The 19665-nt window shown below is 41.8% G+C and overlaps 1 protein-coding gene across 3 annotated transcripts in view; it reads right to left on the reverse strand.

Annotated features, from left to right (window-relative positions):
- The window catches only part of kif6 (kinesin family member 6), a 70700-nt gene that overhangs the window by 20659 nt on the left and 30376 nt on the right, over window positions 1–19665 (reverse strand). For all 3 annotated transcript variants that reach the window (XM_068718074.1, XM_068718076.1, XM_068718075.1), the window contains 3 exons: window positions 19294–19399; window positions 13747–13894; window positions 6006–6203 (listed from right to left, as the gene is read on the reverse strand). In XM_068718074.1, the coding sequence (XP_068574175.1) occupies window positions 6006–6203; window positions 13747–13894; window positions 19294–19399 (452 nt within the window). The remainder of the gene's footprint in view (window positions 1–6005; window positions 6204–13746; window positions 13895–19293; window positions 19400–19665) is intronic.

A 19665-nucleotide genomic window follows, 5' to 3' on the forward strand; every position in this document is an offset into this window, starting at 1 on the left:
TTATAAGAAAAACATCTGACAGCAACTGTTGTGCATTTGTAGATAGTAGTAAACTTGACAGTAAAGGAACAATAGATCTGATACATTGCGTGTTCCTGCCATGGCTTCCTGAGAGGGGACAGTTTAACTTGCTGAGGTGTCCTATTGTCTTAGGCTTCTGCTCAGATCACAGATACATGTGGAGGGCCTGGTAGAACCATCAGCATCTTATTACATGCTTGCAGGATTTACAGTAAGATCGAAATCTTCCTATAAGTCTCAGGTCTCCTTCCTGAGCTTAAATACAAGTCCACACCAGCCTGAATTACAACAGGAACACCTTGTCCATCCAATAGACAACTTTTTACACTACAAGAGGACAAGAAGAAGACACTGTGTATCTGTGCCTGTGGAAGAAGTCAATAAACTAACTTCAAGAAAACTCACAGAGGCATCTCGGAGTAGTCCACTTTGCACATTGTCAAAATCCTGTTCTATGAGGAACTCACAAGACTAGAATTATTCCCTCATGCTTGTATGCCTCCACCAATCAATCAAGTTGCAGATTACATCCATGTCTGTCCAAAATGTCATCCCTTCATAATTTTATCCAATTAGACATTTGTGCGAAGTTGTCATAATTAGCACGTGAATCCTTGAGTTATGGCCAAAATGGAAAGTTTTTTGTGAGGTCACATAGACATTTCATCTTTGAACCTCAAATTCTAACCATTTCATCCAAGTGGATGTTTGAACCAAATTCGAAGAAATTTGCTGAAGTTGTTCTTGAGATATCGCAAGCATGGGACGGACGGGAGGTCACAGTGACCTTTGACCACTAAAAATCCAATCAGTTCATCCTTGAGTCACAGTAGATGTTTTGCCAAACAAGCCATACGGGCGTACACAGGGACAGATGGATGGATGGATGGACGGACGGAGAACCCATAATACCTCCGGCCACAGCTGTCACCGGCGCGTTGGCATAAAAAGCTCCATAATGTTCATGCTTTATTCTATGCTGGAAAAGCTGAGACTCCAGTACAGAAGGACGTATTATGGAAAAGAGTACAGTAATTAAACGCCATTCAATCAGCATGAATGGTTTCCATGGAAAGGTCATCATCATTACATTCACAGTTAATCTTCAGGGGACAGTAATTGCAACGTAACCATAGAGGCTGTTGGCTACGGCGCCAGAGCCCTCAGATTAAACCTAAATCTAAACATGTATAACCATTCAGTGACCCATCGAGCACAAGGCAAGGAGAAGTGTAGGGCATTTGTTTTAAATTAAGACAGTATAAAGAACAATGATCTAATGCGCGCATATAGTTTGGTTATGAGTCTCCAAGTGGGTCATAGAATATAGGCTCTCCAGATGTGAAGCACGAGATAAATAACACAGTGTACTGTTTAAAACAACTGTGTCAATTGTGTGTTTCTAATATTTTGCACTTCACTATGTAACAATGTAACGGCCTCTCAAACGTGGACACTGTAGCATTACCTGGGGCTTTAAAAAATCCCTGAAACTAAATCGACGAAGTCAGAAGTACTAAAGTGTGAGCGGTGTCCTCTCTGATGCTCCTGGATCCGCTCAGCGTGTTCTCAAAGCTTCTACTTCCCAATGTGCAGAGTCCTTTCTGGACAACATCAAGTCCTCCCTGCTGGTTAACGGCTGATGAAGTTGGGAGTGTGTCCCGTTCGCAGCGTTGGCCGCACACAGAGCGGAAAGAGACAGACATTTCTCATGAAGTGTGAGAAAAGTGGATGGACATTCCAGAGTGGACGTGTAACAAGCTAGCAAGGGACTGCAGGATCTGGGATTTGTTTGAGGTGGGGGGGAGCAGCAACAAAATGGACAATGATATGCAGCACCAATATTGCTGGCAAGTGGACCGGATTCAGTCATTTTATATTCTGTGTGCCAGAGTGATGTAATCAAACCATCTCAGTTCATGACTCCCAGTGCAATGTGGAAATTAGTAAAGCTGATTAAATTGAATTTTTCTCAAGAACCGACACTTTAACCTACAAACAAACTCCAGTCCGCTCATTACTACCTATAGTGTTTGTAACACAGACAGGTCACGGGTCACATTTTTGCTTTCCAGAGTAGCACTCAACATAAACATTACAATTTTTGCAGAAAGAAAAGAGAAGAGACACAGTTGAACAATTAAAAGACACAATGAGTAGAATTTTCCGGAAAAAAAACAATGTAAAGACATATACAAAAACAATAATCCTTTTCAATCATCACTTTTGACCCATTGGAAGCGAGTGACAGTGTCTGTATCTGCAGAGACTCGGTCCTCTGCCTGGATTTTCTTATTTTACTGTGTTCAGGGCGTTTCTGGGCATCAACCTCTTTATAAACAATAAATATGATATTCTCTGATATTAAACTCATACATTTTGGAGAAACAAAATCAGAAAAATTGCGGGTGTTTTTACTTTTTAAGCAAACACATTGTTTCACTTTCCAAGGTTGGATCAACGTCATCACACCACAGACTCTACCTTTACACATTGCTGTATCATTAGGCTCTGAGTGGTAAATATATTGTAGCGGACTCTCCATTCATCCATTCATTCTTTTCAGCGGGTTTTCCAGACCTCCCTCTCCCCAGCAAACTCTAAGGACATTATTCACTATAGTCTGCGATTCAACACAAGCAGTTATGTTATGCTTGTCTGTGTTATTTTCTCTTCACAATGACACAGTGACAGTTGGACAAGTGTCAGCACTGCCCATGCTGTTAGCAGTTCATAAATGAAAGTGTGACAATGAATGCAAAGTCAAAATGAGGCTAAGTTGGTAGTGACAGAATTGCTTGAGAGCAGCACTACCTGGGTCTGTGGATCATGATAAGGACTTAGCAGTTACCTATACCAAGATCATCTAAAGCAGGGGTATTCAATTAATATTCAATGAGGTCCGTTCGAGAGAATTTCCTCATGCAAAGGTCTGGAAGATCATAATAATGTCTAAATTGCGCTATGATTTAGTCCCATATATATTGAATTAGCCAACGGTTGTATTAACGTCTGTATGTAGTCAACAACTGACTGTCAATTCAAATATAGAAAGTTCAAATGAATAATATCTCAACAATATTTATTGTCAGTTTTTAAATTCAACTGGATGAATTATAAATAATAAATACTCTAATAATAAATACATGATCTTCCCTTATTTCAAGTAAAATAATGACTGGATTAAAAAAATAAAATACACAACAGAAAGCTTTTTAAAAAATGTGCATCTTAAAATAAAGTACTTAATTTTCAAAAAAGGAACTGAACTGAATTGTCCTGCAGCTTTAAATTCAGTTCATTCAGGCGTGAAGTGATGTCACTCAAAAAAGCCATGATATATTCTCATCCTCACGTAGCATCACGTGAGATGATTTACAACGCATGTAATTGGTCGGGCTGTTTCCTGGACCGCTGAACGAGAGCGTAAAGGCTAGAAAAGCTGCGCCGGTTAAAATAGAGGTGCTCCGTCAAAATTCAATAATTCTTAATTATCTTTCGGTTTTAGGTCACAGTCCGGATACAACAGCGTCTGGGTCCGGATCCTGTTAATGACCCCTGATCTAAAGGCATATTTTCCTCAAGGTCAATGTATTTTTTTATCCGTAGGCTTTGACATGTAACAACCTATCACTCAATATAAGAGGAACCAGCCATGAAAATGTCTTTTGAGGGTGGTATTGTTGAGTTTTTGGGGGTCCTGGGCAAAAGTAACTTACAACATTTATTCAGGAAAATCCAGAATTATGATGAGAGCCAGGATGATTCTTCACCATGTCTTGTGTTTGTGACAGGAATGACCTGTGTCCTCTTTCATTTGATCATGAAACTGGATTCTTTACATGTGATATTTGAATGCTTGGATCCAGTATGACTCTTGACTGACTGACTGGTATTTCTATTTCTGGTCATTATGGCCACCAGATGCTCATCGTAACAATCTGAACACTAAATCTGCAGTTAATATGAAGCACACTTTTCTTTCAAGATCACATACTACTCTACAATTATAGATGGATTACTGAGGTGGCCTACCAGGGGCCCAAAATGTAAGGGGCCTTCACCCACAAGACGTCACTCAAAGCGACACGTACCAACCAGGAGGAGACTCAAAATGGCCACAAAGACACACAAAACAACTACAAAGAGATGCAAAACAACTACAAAGAGACGCAAAACGACTACAAAAAAGGGGCAAAATCCCCCCAGACCAACAACAACTACAACATGTTCAAAACCATTACGAAGTGAGATAAAAGAACAACAAAAAGAGGCTATATAGGGGTGGTGAAGCACTTTGCATGTCTGCGTCCAGGGGCCCATCGTCTCGTAATCCGCCCATGACTACAATATATAAAAGCACACACAGACAGCATTAGAAAACTGTGTTGTGGTAAAGCAGCAGATGCCACACAGAACCCATGGAGGTCATCACGTCCCATGAAATCAGAGGGAGAAAAAGGAGGACTTATGGGGGCAGGTGAAAACAAATCCTGTGGCAAGATGACCCAAATGATCATGCTTGCTCCGTATTAGATAGCATACCATTCTGAGCGACTGGTACACACATGGCACCTCATTTATCAGTGGTTTTCATAAACCCCAGCTTCATAGCCATCCGTCACAGTGCTCCTCATTGTCCCTTCGATGAATGACTGATTCGCTTACTAACTCTGACTGGACCGAGTTCAAGCACGTGTTTGTTTTCTAATGGGCTCTTTTTTCAGAGACCCTGTTTGCAATTACCTCTGTGCTGGCCTTATTACCGCACTAGGCAGCATTACACAAAAATGTCCAAAAAAAAAAAAAGGACGAGGGGAGCTGTGGTTAGCACAGAACGGAGCGCAGCCTCAGCGTGATGAGTTGCTGGCTCATGCGCCCGTGCCCGGTGGCTATGACCGAGCTCGTTACGAGGGCTCAGGTTCATCATCACTTAAGGCTCCACTTAACCGAAATTAAACTGGAAAAGCCAAATAAATGCGGCCGCTGGCCAAGGAGCAGATTTCAACACTTGATTGGCTTGACTTTTTGCAACGTCAGCAATCCATTCAAACCAGTTTGTGTCTAAAAAAGGTTTTGAGCAGACTGACAATACAAGAGGAGCTGCGGATTGAAGCGTCTGCTACTTTACTCTGCCATCTCGGAGTCTTTGTTACACTTTCATTAAAAACCTAAACCCTCTGAAGGTTTAGGTTTAGGCTGTGGTTCCAGACCTCTGAATCACAGCCTACATTTTAGATTAAAATACTTAGAAACAAAAGAACAAAGCAAAGTCAGTCTGACGCTGTGGCAAAGCTACATGGAGATATAAACTGCAACATTGTGATGACACTCAATTCAAGACCACATGTATAATAATCTGCCTGTCACTGAGACAAACTGGCTTCTGTTTAATGAGATCACATTTGTGAGATTTCCATGTTACAGGTTTAATATACTGTGCTGTCTAATGCTGCTCTGCAGACGCGATTACACTGGGCCACTTTAATGACTTCTGAAGGCAAACGCCTAAATGCATGCAATCCCACTGATGACATTGTTTAGATAAAAGACAACGTAGGGAGCCTCTTCACTGTGCAGTAAACTCCAGAAATCATGGGTGCGTCATGCCCCACGGGCACACAGAAAATCATCATGACCACCACACAGAGCTGCCCACATTCCTATTGAGAGAGATCACCTGTCACCTCCTAGCTCCTCCGAGCGCCTAATTCATTACAAAGTCCTCGCTTCTTTATTAAAAAAGCCTGTCTCCTACAAGAATCCTATTTTGTTCCGAATTATAGTCGCAGTTTTAAACACGTGGCTCAAAAATGCAACAAAACTACCTGATTAAGTTTAGTAAAAACGGCTTAAAATATGTATGTTTGTTATATTATTTAAGACGGGCATATATTAAAACATCTTTACAAATCTCAATGTTTCTCAAATTTGCCTTGTAAAGAAGAACAAAAGAGAGAGAGACTTAAAGCTTCTTAAAGTACCTCTTCTCATGTACTGTATAGCTCGTCCTCCATAGTCGGCTGAGATGGTGACCGTGCTTCCTTCCCTCAACTGTGGCGCTGCTGTCAGCCTCGAGGAACTCTGGGAGGCCGGGCTCTCGCCATTGGGGATTTTAGCAAGCTGAGCAACAGCATCCTGGGCCTTTTTTTTCTCCTTCTTCAGCATCTTAACTAGGATACCTTTAGGCACCGAGTTAAGGATTCTACTTGTCTTTCCTTTGGACAAAGTCCTGGATGGAAAAAAAAAGAATCTTTCACTGAGTAGCACCTCTTTCAACTGATGTAAAAATAAACATGGAGACCAATTTCAGGATATGAGGATGGCATTTGATTGACTGAATCGACAATATACAGTAAACCCGGGAGCATAAATTGTGATGTCCTAAAGGCTGTGAGCTTTTAATGATGGCGGAGGGCTGACATGCGCCCAGCGTCTGACCTATAGAGTGTAATTCAACGTCTTGCTCGCCCCCTGGTGGCTGGCTGCAGTATACGTCATATCAGTGTCAGCGCACACGCAGATGACAGATGTTTCTAAAACACAAATCAAACAAAGCAGGTGTCAATTTGATCATAAATCTATTGATGGAGATATTGTGGTTAGTTGTGTCTTTCCAACTACCACAATGCTAACATAGCGAACAAGCTGTGGCCGTGCTCACTACTGCACAGATGCTGGCTCCAAATGATGTCGCCAGCGCAACATGGCAGCGCTCGTATCCGGGATATTTTGGCTTCACTTTTGCACAGCGAGAGGAAGTCTGAAATCTACGGTCTGACCTTACAGCCTCGGGAAGATGTCATGGTCTGGGATGAATCAACGTAGAGGAGAGGAGCCATAGAGGCAGCAGATACTCTACCAAGATTCCACTCAATCCTCTCCTACTGATGAGGTTGCACGCGTGTTTGTCTGCTTGGATCCAAGTGAAGCTGTGTCCGCCTGGGTGCGCAGAGAGTAATTGAGTGGTTAAATGAGGAGGCTGAAAAAGGCAAGAATCGCCGCATAGATCCTGTTCACATTTTCATTGCCATGACACGTTTCACTTCTCTGTGTGCACCGTCTCCATGCATTAGGACCATTTACTGTAATCATTTCCTCTGTTCCATGTACTGTCCTTTGCTTCCAACTCGACAGTGCTATTCTGCATTTGATCAACTGCCTCCTGCTCAGGCTCACTGCCTTTCTTTGAATAACGCATATAGCAGAGGACAGATTCGTTCAGCACTTTCAAATCTGATTATCAAATTGAGGCCTGTTTCATGACATGCAGCTCTGCTTTTACTGTATAACAGGAGTCCAACATTGGTGAGAAAGAAGAGTACGGTGCCAGAAGAGGCAATTTTTTTTTTGCAATCAGAAGCGCTGATGGAGGGAAAGTTGTAATTGTGTGAACTAGAATTGCATTGGAAAAAAAAACATGATTAAGCCAATTTTACAGAACGTTGCCAAGATTGCTTTTAAAATATCAACAGAAGGCAAGAAATCAAAGCTTGTCATCGGCTAGCAGGTAAAAAGCTTAGCTTGACTTATACTAGAAGAAGTATTCCTTTACATTACCTGCATGAATAAAACATTACAGCCTTATAAAATATGCATTCAGCTCCCTGTGTGCCTGTTTTTCCACTATAAATGGAAGTGTGCTTGATGGCCTAATCACAACCCATAATTTAGAGACAACACATTAGTCCGTTCTTCAAGCACGGGCCTATCATGAGATTAGCAGACATCTACTTGTGGTCGGGCCGAAACCGTGGCGGTCAGCAGATACTTGGGGAAGTTCAAAGTAAAAAACAGAAAGAGTCAGAATGTCATTATTTTGGATGATGAATGGACGTAGTTTTGAAGGGGCTGGAGACGTTAATTCATACTCCTGTCATCCAATACAAAGGGGATGTCAGGAGGAACAATAACACAAAGGAACCAAGTCTCCAATTGCAGTTTCCAATGAAATGAACCATGCAGTCTTCTCAAAACTGCCAAGATCTAAACCCCGACACGATTCCAAATGACCTACAGAGGCCAAGTTTTACAGAGAAATTACTGTTTCTGTGCCTATGTCATTGTTTCATACAAGTCATTACTTCAGACTGCTGTTCACCAGGTTTTCCCATTATTTAGATCTCTGGCATCTGATATCTTCATCTATGTCGAACACCACCGTGGACTTATGGGATGAACATTTCTTTTTGGGGTTGCACATTGGACCTGTGAGCGGCTTTGCATGCCACGGACTCGAAATGTGGTCAAACTCAGCTCACGATGTGCATTCCATCTCTCTTTCTCATCTTCCCTGTCACTCTCTATTATGCCGTCCAAATAAAGCAGACGTCACAGGAAATAGAGAGAATGCCTTCAAAATTACCGCAGCTAGAAAAAAGGTGCCGTGCCAATTTCATGGGGTGCCACAAATTATTAAGTATGATAAATCTTTTAAGTAGCTAGATTACGATTACAGTATTGGAGGATTATGCAGTATGGGGGACTCAAAAAAAATACTGTTAGAGTGAAGCTACTAAAAGCCAATCCACTAGCTGTTGAGTTAGCATCTTCTACAAGAATTGGAACCAATTGAATTTAAAGGAACATTTCACATCACACAATTATATTTTCTTTGCACTTTTAAAGATCCACAATACACTTTAAATAATCATTGCACCCAATTCTCAAACTGGCCACTAGGTTCACCTCTAGTCTCAGTTTGGACTCAGGGATGGCGTGTCAGTTTCCACTCGTTACATGCATAGTTTCTTTTCAAAATATACTTGTAGGCTAACTTCATTTTTAGAAACAAAACTACTTTGTTAGGTTTAAGGAGCAAAACTACTTGATTGGGTTTAAGAAAAGGGTGTGGTTTGGGATAAAATAATTATGTTTGTTGCGTACCAAGGTGAAAGAAGTCAAAGTTGACATTTGATTTTACACGGGATACAAACAGCGGTCTCCTGGGTAAAAGTCCTGTGTTTGTTTGACCCGTCCAACCTCTCCTCTCGCCCGCCCTACGTGAATTTCGTTGCTCTACTATGTCAGTTGCTCTGATTGTCTAATAATGAGTTGGATGGGTTTACATTGTAAGTTAGTTGAAAGCCCGGTGCAGACAGTGAAGGTGCCTCGGTGTGGCGCTATGCGTGAGCAACGGTACTTGAGGAGTTGAGAGTGAAAACTGGCTGGTTAAGAAGCCTTCAAAAACCTTGGTCCATAAAATAATACTCAGACATATGTGACATATCTTATAGTCCTCAACTCTAGCACTCTAGCTCACCTGGTGAGCATCAGTATGGTGATTAAAAAAATTGCGAAATGTAACTAGAATAGGTGACAGAACACACTGACATCTGAACTGAATGAAAACTGAGGGATGAGTGGTCGATGAAGCTCAAATAAACTGCTTTTGTAAATCTTTCAAACGTGTATGTTTTATATTGCATCCAAGATAAATCACAATGATTGCTGGAATACAAAACAGATCAGAGTTTGCGTGTCAGATACTTATACAATGTGCAGTACACAGAGATTAACAAAAGAACCCACTAGACTGAAGCCAGTTGTCCAAACGACACCAAAGACAATGCTGATGTAAACATCTGCGTCAACAGAGCACTGAGTGGTGAGTAGGTTTACAACTAAAGCAGTATCCTGTTCTATTGAGCCCTACCCTGCTTCAAACAATTCAAATAAACCTCATGTAGCTATAATCAGTTTAACCCAAGACCGGGCAAACATTTCCAATCTGCAAAAGGACTGATTGAGGTCACTTCATTCAATCAGCCCTAATTTGCATATACGCTAAAACAGCACGCAGCTGGCAGCAAATCTAAACTCTTGGCTGAATTTCTGTTTGACAACTTTAAATTCTGTTCTTTTTGGGTACAGTGTTTGGGATGAGCTACACGGCTGACTCACAAAGGCACAATCAAACGACGGCAAGTAATGATGATTACATATACACAGTAAGCATTAAAGAACAATTTAAAACAATGTTCTTATCCCAGCTATCTCTTTTGTCTCCCCAGAATTATTTTCCACCAATAATGCAGAAAAGTCAAACTGCTGGTGGCACTGAATGTCCTTTGGATGCATTGTCTGGGGACAAATGTCTGTGCCAATCCCTCAGGCAGATGTCCACTTATTTCACTGGCTGACCAAAAGTCCCTACAGCCATGCTACTTGTGTGGTTAAAAATAAGGAGCCAAACATCTCCAGCCCAGTTCATAAACTACTGCAGCTATGAGACCAAGAGGTTTTTTTTTTGCTTGCCTAGTCTTTCAGCAATAAATTGAACGGTATTATTTTTGATTGAGTGGAATTTGGAGCACTAATGTCTCGATAAAAGAAATCAAATGAAACAATGGCCAGAGCTGTTAAAACGATCCAAGAAACCCTTGCCAATGCAGTAAACACGCCGTGAGATAACTTCTGTGCCTTATTACTGTTGCAATTTTGATTTAGTATTAGCCAAATCTCTATTGATTACATGTGAGCCAAGAGAAAATCAAACGGAATAATCTGATAATTGTGAGTATTACCATTCATCTTTTACTTGAAAACGTTGTCAGTGCCAGAAGACAATATTTAGACCAGTAGACTCAAGAGACCAAGAGTTCAGAGCTTGCTTCTAAATATCAACTTTTTTAAAGAATGTTGCTAGTTGCCCTCCAGGATCTATTTAAATAAAGAGATCTAGTGAATGGGATACCGTTGGGGTGAGAGACTCTTAAATGAGCAGTGTGTAGGATTTAGTGGCAGCTAGTGGGTGAGGTTGCAGATTGCAACCAACTCAACACTCCTCCGCTCCCCCGTTCCTTTCCAAGTGTGTTGGAGAACGTCGGTGGCCTTCAGGTAACCTAAAACCCTAAAAGGCCCTCTCTAGAGCCAGTGTTTGGCTTGTCCGTTCTTTGCTGTTGTAGAAACATGGCTGTGCAACATGGCAGACTTTCTGTAGATGACCCACTCCCTAATTTTTCAGGGGATTATACACTGTCATACGCACTGGTCCTTTAAATGGTTAGTCGATCTTTGCTCTTTTCTCAAGTTTTCAAATGGAAAAGATCCCTCTGCCATTAACAAAAAGCAGTGACATAGGTTACCGCAGTAACCTAATCAGTAAGGTTATTAATAATGTGAACGCTAGCAGTAGCTGAGTCAACGTTTGTTGTGCTAACTTTGGAAATGACTGAATGGGTTAGTACAGTATTTATACTCCTGTGTTCTGGAAGTCTGATGGCTTTGAAGAGAGCATAAAAAACGGCCTCGGCTCTCATCAGAAAGGGCTGTCTGATGGGAAAGTGTCTGTGGACAGGATTATATATATAGAATATTTTCACCGCTTTAACTTGCCTTCAAACAGCCCTTTCTGACAGGGAACTGAAGCAGTTACATCACTGTAATATAAAAATCACAGGACTCCTTTGACAAAAGAGTAATTTACCTCACATAACACAGGAGTTCCTGGTCTACTGCTGGACCGATGAGTTAGTTTGTGTTACTGTGAAACTTTCAGATCCGAGCTAACGTGGCGTCCACAGCAGTATATTGCTTAACTTCCCCGCCAGTACTCTCCAAACTGGGAGCGTACCGACTTCCCTCTGAGTTACTGCAGGTAATACACTGACTATAAGGACCTATTTAGATTGTACATGCAGCAGAGTCATCATGCAGAAACCTACGTCAGGTCACATGGAAAAAAAGGTTTTTAGAAGAGTTTGGGAAAATTTGGACGTTAAAACATAAGTACTTCGAAAATAAAAGTGAATGTTCTGCTTTGAATACTAAAAGAAAATCATTGGGAAGCTACAAAATGACATAAATTGTCAAAAATTAAGTTGCCTTATTTCATTCATAGAAAAGAGGTCATCAGTGATTTAATGAAAGTCATCTGTGGTATCTGTAGTAAAAAAAGATTTGTATTTTGGCAAATGTAGTATGGATATTTTGTACGTCTCATTTTGAAGGTATGGATGTGTCTCTCTATTGCAGCTCCACTTTGAAATTTTCAGTAGAATGCTGGCACAGGTGTACAAGTACAGTTTCAAGACACACTGACTGTACAACAACATTTTACCGCAGTGGCAGAACCAGTGCTAGCTGGCATTTTTACATGCAAATGCAACGTTGCTCTTTAAAGTCAGCAGTCTCTGTTGGTTCTCCTTGTTGCTCTGTCATCATGTTAGTGGTGGATGTGTCATAACCCTAGCAGAGTCAACTAAGCACTACCAGGTGCCCCACTCCCATGCATGGGAACACGCAGGGCCAGCAGGTAGAGATACAACTTTTTTGTTTTAAAGGGAAATTGGCATAATTAACCCTGCGAGGACTCAGCCTCAGTCTGGGAACAGTAAGCCTTTAGCAACAGGAACCTTACAGGAACCTTTTGGCTCCCAGGAACGGTTTTAACAGAGTAGGGGGGTGAAACAGTTCTAAAGACATGGAAAGCATGGTGATTAGCTAGCGAATGCACGCTGAAGTCGTAGAAATGGTCTGAATCTAGTTAGTTATTAGGACTCTGGCTGGAAATGATGTCACCCCTGCAGCGTCGGTCAACCCAGACTATGGTGTTACTTGCTGCAGACAGACCACCCTGACTGAGGGATTGACAGTTTAGGCTACTGCAGCTTTATATACAAACTTCACACAGAAAGAATGGGGAATATGGTCGGTAGCTCATGTGCATTACTGGCCGAACTATGTGCTTTTAAACACGCACAATGGCAATTAAGTTTGCATCATGTCAAAACCAGCGTATGCCATTTTGAGAGAGAAAAATCCACAAAAACAAGAGGATTTCACATTACACACACTCAGTCCAAGAAATTCTGTGGTGAAATATCTGCATGATAATATTCTATTTATTTTGGAGGGCTGAGGTTTTTGTGGCGAAACAATCAAGCAGACATCTCAATTTTCCAACTAATGCGCTGTGATCTAATGACAAGCCACAGCGAGAGGAGTTGAGGGGGAATAATCCCATAAAGCTATTAGAAATATCATATTCAAAATGCAAATACCATAATTATGATTAACAGTCATTATGATGAACTGCAGTCGTTAGATGAGAATCTATCGGAACGTACAGATTAAAGCAACATTTTGTGTGTGTTTTGGGGGTGCCGGTCATGAATGCAAGACTACTTGCGTTTCAGAATTTTGTAGAAGTGCTGTAATCCAACCTTGCAATAACAGAGGCAGATTTACTTCAAGATGAATACCTTTCTGCTAACGAGGATTTGACTATCAACACTAGGTGTGATTAAACTGTGAGGCTGGACGCAGATACAAATTTTGACTCAAAAGCCGACTCTACTTGATGTATTTTTTGCAGATCTTTCCCCATTTTCTATCAATTTAGAATGCAAATTTCCGATTTGCACTGAGGAGGGTGCAGACTGCAGTGCGCTTCCCTTCTGATACATGGTGTTGCCGGCTGCTCCTATTAACCTTTACCTTTTTACTTCCACGCAATCTGCTTCAGTTCCGCCTTACAACGTTCCACAGTCACAGGGGAAGTAAAAAGGGCGAGAAGTAACAGAGTCTTAAATTTGCACAAACAAGCCTGAGATGTTGCGACAGGGAATCGAACCTTGGGTCCCTCTTACACTTGCACCACTGCAAAACACTAGACACTTTTATAGGCCGGTGATCAATAACAGACTTATTGTTTTTGTTAAAGAAGTTATCTGAAAAAAACATAATAATTAAACCATCAGCTGCATCACGTCAAAAGGATACTGATCTCATCATCACGTTGCTTCATCATCTCCTTTAGTTTGGTCACATCTGCTGTAGAGTGGGGGCTCTCTTGAATTACTGGTGCTGCTGGTGATGCTTGCCCATCACCATGTCTATGGCCTCCACTTTGCTTGTCCATGATCATTATCTGGAAGAAAAAACATAAAAGAAAGATTGTTGACCTTTAACGGAAGTTAAGAGAATGGCTTCATTTTTGGGGATATGGTAAATGGACTGTACTTGTATAGCGCTTTTCTAGTCTTTCCGACCACTCAAAGCGCTTTCACACTACTTGTCATCATTCACCCATTCACACACTGATGGGAGGGGCTAAGTGCCACCTGCCTATCAAACTATCTCATACACCGTAGGCACAGCCATGGGAGCAATTTTGGGGTAAAATGAAGTGTCTCGCTCAAGGACACATTGACATGCGACTAGCAGAGCCGGGGATCAAACCGCCAATTGATTGAAGAACGACCCTGCTCTCCACTTAGCCACAGTCGCCTATATATATATATATATATATATATATATATATATATATATATATATACATACATACATACATACATATATATATACATACATATATATATATATGTATATATATATATATATATATACACACACATATATATATATATGTATATATACATATATATATATATATATACACATATATATATATATATATATATAAAATCTATAATAAAATAATCTGGATGATGAATTGCATCCCATCAAATGGCATTTTTAAGTGACAGCTTGAGTAAAAGATATGCAATGTTATGCCTTTAAACTGGTTTACATTTACTGTGCATTTTTACACTTAATGTTTTGTTTTTTTTACTCCGTTACTTTGATTGCTTAAATATATTTTTGCTGCTGTAGTGAACAAATTTCCCCTTGCAGGATTAATAAAGTATCTATCTATCTATCTAAAAATGCCATACCTTGATTACAATGCAAGTCAGTGGGTTTCCATGACATACAAATATTTTGTAGCTTAATAAACATCTACAAGTAAATGCAGCCTACTATCTACTACACTTGGGTTTGCTGTTGAGAAAAAAGACAACCATCTAATGCCATGAATGTAAACGAGCTGGAAAACACATTTTAATCATCCTGGAAAGTGGTGCTCTTCTTAGTCCTGTGATATTCCCCAAACATGAATTAAATTCGCCCTCTTTTCCCTGTCTGTAATATAACTCATATTTCAATGATACACCAGGCTTAAAGACAGGTGGAAAACATGTTAAAGGATTAGAGTTTTTCCTACATGGAGAGAGAGGCCGGACGTACACTGCATGGAGGCCCACTGAAGAAGACAGTGGATTGCATCTATGCTCACAGCGCTGCACGAGCGGAGTGTTGAGCATGAAAGAGCGTTGAGAACAAAAAAAAGGACAGGAATAAAATTCAAACCAGATCCAAATTCCTTCAGAACCGTTGGAGTGTGACTGGGGTGATGCTCAGAGGAATGTAAACTGAACAGGAGATAGAGTTTGCGGATAATAACAAACTGAAGGAGAGATAAACAGACATTCGAGTGGGATCTGGAAGTGCTTCTGGTGGCCCGATCTGCTCCAAATCCAACCAAAGCGGAGCGCAGGAACAGTGTTTTCCCTACGCTCATTTAGCAGCAGTGGGCCAGCGGCTGCTGTTTGACTAATGTTGAATGCACTCTGTGACCAATCGGACTTTCTCCAAAACAAAAAGCTTCAAGAGTTTATGTTTTCTACCAACATTTGGCAAACAGCACGAAATTGCAAATTTCTTCCACAGCAGCCTGCATGACAAATTGTCAGTGGATTGGGAATAGAGCCAAAAACAGAAAAATGCCCAGACTGCACTTCTATAAACAAATATGACATAAATGAGTCATCCCGGTGGTTTCAAAAATTAGCCATTATTACAACACATACAGTGTATTTATTTTGTCTGAACCCAATGTGTTGTATAATAATGGGTAGATGGAAATATGTTTCCTGACCCATTCATTAACGGGTCACTACATGAGCTTACTTTCAGCAACTATGAGCGCTTTCATTATCAAATGAATCATTAATTAGTCTTTGCTTTAACTTTGTCATTATTAAGTAAATGTTGATTGCACAATGTTTGGCTAAATAATAATAACACCATCAGTGTATAGATTGGTTCCCTATAAGCCTCGCTTTCATTATGCAGTGCTGTCTGCCATCGGGTACGATCTCCTGGGGAAATGGCAACATTTAGGGCACAAGTTTAGTGCGTTTCGAAACTGAGGAGGATAACGCTTTTGTTTTCCCGGTAGCTATCGACAGGTAGGGGACATGGCGGACGGTGAATGAACCGGAGTAACTGTGGAAAAAGAAAAATAGCCCCGTTATCGCAGGAGGCAAAGACGAGGAAGAGTGATTAAAAACAAGGGAGAACTTTGTAGGGGCATTCTCTCGATGGAGGGAGCTCCGGAACTAACCAACATCCAGTTAGCGTTCCCCCGCAACATTTTCTAGCTCATTCCCGAGGCGTTCCCAGGCCACCTGGGAGATGTAATCCCTCCAGCGTGTTCTGGGTCTTCCCCGGGGTATCCTACCAGCTGGGCGTGCCTGGAAAACCTCCAGTGCAAGGCGCCCAGGACAGGAGGCATCTTGATTAGATGCCCGAACCACCTCAGCTGACTCCTTTCGATGCGAAGGAGTAGCGCCTCAACTCCAAGTTCCCTCCTGATGTTCGAGCTCCTTACCCTAACTCTAAGGCTGAGCCCGGCCACCCTACGGAGGAAACTCATTTTGGCCGCTTGTAGCCGCAACCTTGTCCTTTCGGTCACATCCCAGAGTTCGTGACCATAGGTGAGGGTCGGAACGTAGACCGACAGGTAAATTGAGAGCTTCGCCGTCCGGCTCAGCTCCCTCTTCACCAAGACGGGCCGGTGTAGCGCCTGCTTTACTGCTGCAGCCGCACCGATCCGCCTGTCAATCTCCCACTCCATCTTACCCTCACTCGTGAACAAGACCCCGAGATACTTGAACGCCTTCGCTTGTGGTAGGCACTTTGTCCCCACCTGGAGAGAGCAATCCACCGGTTTACGGCAAAGCACCATGGCCTCAGATTTGGAGGTGCTAACTCTCATCCCCGCCGCTTCACACTCGGCTGCAAACCGGCCCAGTGAATGCTGGAGGTCACGATCCGAGGAGGCCAACAGGACCACACGTTCTCCACCCCCTGGGTGCGCCCAGATATCCTGTCCATGAAAGTCACAAACAGGACCGGTGACAAAGGACAGCCCTGGTGGAGGTCAACACCCACCACGAACGTATCTGACTTCTGCAGTTGTACAGAGACCAGATGGCCCTTTGCAACGGGTCTGGCACCCCATACTCCTGCAGCACCCCCCACAAGAACCCCCGAGGGACCCGGTCGAAAGCCTTCCCCAAGTCCACAAAGCACATGTAGATTGGTTGGGCAAACTTCCAGGACCCCTCCAGTAGTCTTGCGAGGGTAGAGGGCTGGTCCACTGTTCCACGGCCGGGACGGGATCCGCACTGCTCCTCTTGAATCTGAGGTTCGACAAATGGTTGGAGCCTCGTCCATGTCCATGGGCACTGATCCCGACCCCCATGCGACATTGAAGAGGCGTGTCAGCCAAGACAGCGCAACAGTGTCCAGCGCCTTCAGCATCTCAGGGCGGATCTCCTCCACCCCCGGCGCCTTGCCACCCAGGAGCTTTTTGACTACATTAACGGCCTCCACCAGGGATATGGGTGTGGCCCCCCCAAGTAAGTAGTTTTTTTTTTCCAGAAGAGAGCCCAAAGGAGAGTTTCAAATGTTCAATTTTAGAATCTTTAGAATCTGAAACCAGAAAATGTGTTTCCTTGATAACTAAGTTGATTTTTACAACATTTAAATTCTATGCAAGCAAATAACGGCCATTCAAATTTTGAGCCTGTGATGATTAAAATATATTAAATATTAAAATATTTAACAGCCTGCAGGTGTACATATGTAGAAATATTTTGAGCATCTGTAAGTTTTATGCACACAGATGTAATTTGCACATGTGTAAAACATTTTTTGTAGCTGTACAGACATATTCTGTATGTTCAATTACAACTTGGGCAGGAACATTTTCAACAGTGAGGTTTCACAAAGTCTGAGAGACGGACACATAGATTTCCTATCTGCGGATGTGACAAGCTACGAGTTTTGCCTCAGCTGACTATCCAATCAGCATAGATATTGAAATGTAGGTGCGTCATTGGCCGCTGTGTCAGCATGCCGGCCATTTTAGAGCGGTCAAGATCTGCTAGCAAATGTGGCTTGAGAGATGCAGCATTCTCTACAACAACGAACTGTGACTTGCTCAGATCTAAAAAAGATTTGCATGAAATGTGGTTTGTTATAAAAGTGAGAAATTAAACATGAAACAGGTTACCTATTGGAATTAAATTCAGTTACTGGGGATGGATCTAATCAACTCTATGCCAAAACATGAACCTTCTGGATAGCCACAACTACCTCTGGAATGTGCAGGCTCTCATCTGTAAATAAGCAAAAAAATATTTCTACAGCTACAAAACTTTACACATTCATAAAGTTATTATTATTTTTTGTTTTTTTTACAAATTCACACTTTCAGATAGATACATGCAATTTTTTTCACACATGAACAAAAGGTGAACTTATTTGTGAACATCATTTCACAAGCTCAAAATATCAGTAACCCTTATTTGCTTCTATAGACTTACTGGTGGGAAATTTTCTGTTGATCTGTTGACACTCATTTATATTACTATTTCATAACAAAAATACTGCACTGACATATATAGCATAAAAAATTTGTTTAGACCAATGTTTTGTTCGTAGATTTGTCTTGGCTAAGTTTTTTAGCTGGCCTGCCAATTCTGAAAACCTGGCATTGATGATTGCATGTCACATTACACCTTGTCTCTAATTAGATGGCAAATACCTGCTAAACAACAAAGCGTCTAGGCTTAAGGCAAGCCGTGGGAAAATCAACAGCACTGGATGAAATTGGGCATCAAAGAATCTTCAAATATTTTCACTTTCTAGCCTTAAGAATGAAGCATATGATTTACAGTTACAGGTTATGGTTAGGCCTAAGGATAAGAGCATGTTAATCATCAGCTTTTTCTGGGAAGATAAAGTGAAACGATTCTAGCTGCTATTTGATGATACAGTAACCATCTGCAGTCTTATTAACCACGTTAAAAAAGGGAAGGGCATTTTAGTTCATTGAAAAGTGAGGCAGTAGAGGGAGCTATACAGAGGAGGTGATTGGTCAGCAGGTTGATGGATGTGCAGAGTTCTGACACCTCACTAACCAGATGTGCTCTATATCTTCCAGCCACTCAGTGCTACGGTGAAGATAAACATCCAGCACCAACACTAACCAACAGAATACAAACGTGGACAGAAGATGTTTCCTGCTGCCATGCTGCATGGTGATGACCCGTGGCTCTATTCATGGACAAGAGGAGGAAAACAAACACCAGGTCACACAGGGAGACGTGCATGCAGATAGTGTAAATATATTACCTTCAGCAGGGAGAAACAGTGCTGGATTTTTCTCATGTCTGGTCCCAAAGACAGTGTCACGTCTAGATCAGGTTCCTCCAGGAAGGCCTTGACTAGCTCTTCCACCCTAAACACACAGACACACGCAGATGCTCTCTAATGATCCACCTTTGCTTAAACCAGTGCCACATTCCAAGTTACAATCCCTCTCCATCACACGCACAGCAGCCACTCAAACAGTTAATATTTATATCCAATGTTTAAAATGTGGCTCTGGTCAAAAGAAAACTATTTACTTAAACGTGTGTTCCAGCTCCACTGGGCCGGACCGTTGATAAACTATCACTGGATGATAGTCCAAACATTGGTTCTTGGAGCTCTGGAACGGGCCAC

Source organism: Cebidichthys violaceus, unplaced genomic scaffold (assembly GCF_023349555.1).
Source record: "Cebidichthys violaceus isolate CVI_PGR_0920_01 unplaced genomic scaffold, fCebVio1.0.p SCAF_22, whole genome shotgun sequence".
NCBI lineage: Eukaryota > Metazoa > Chordata > Actinopteri > Perciformes > Stichaeidae > Cebidichthys > Cebidichthys violaceus.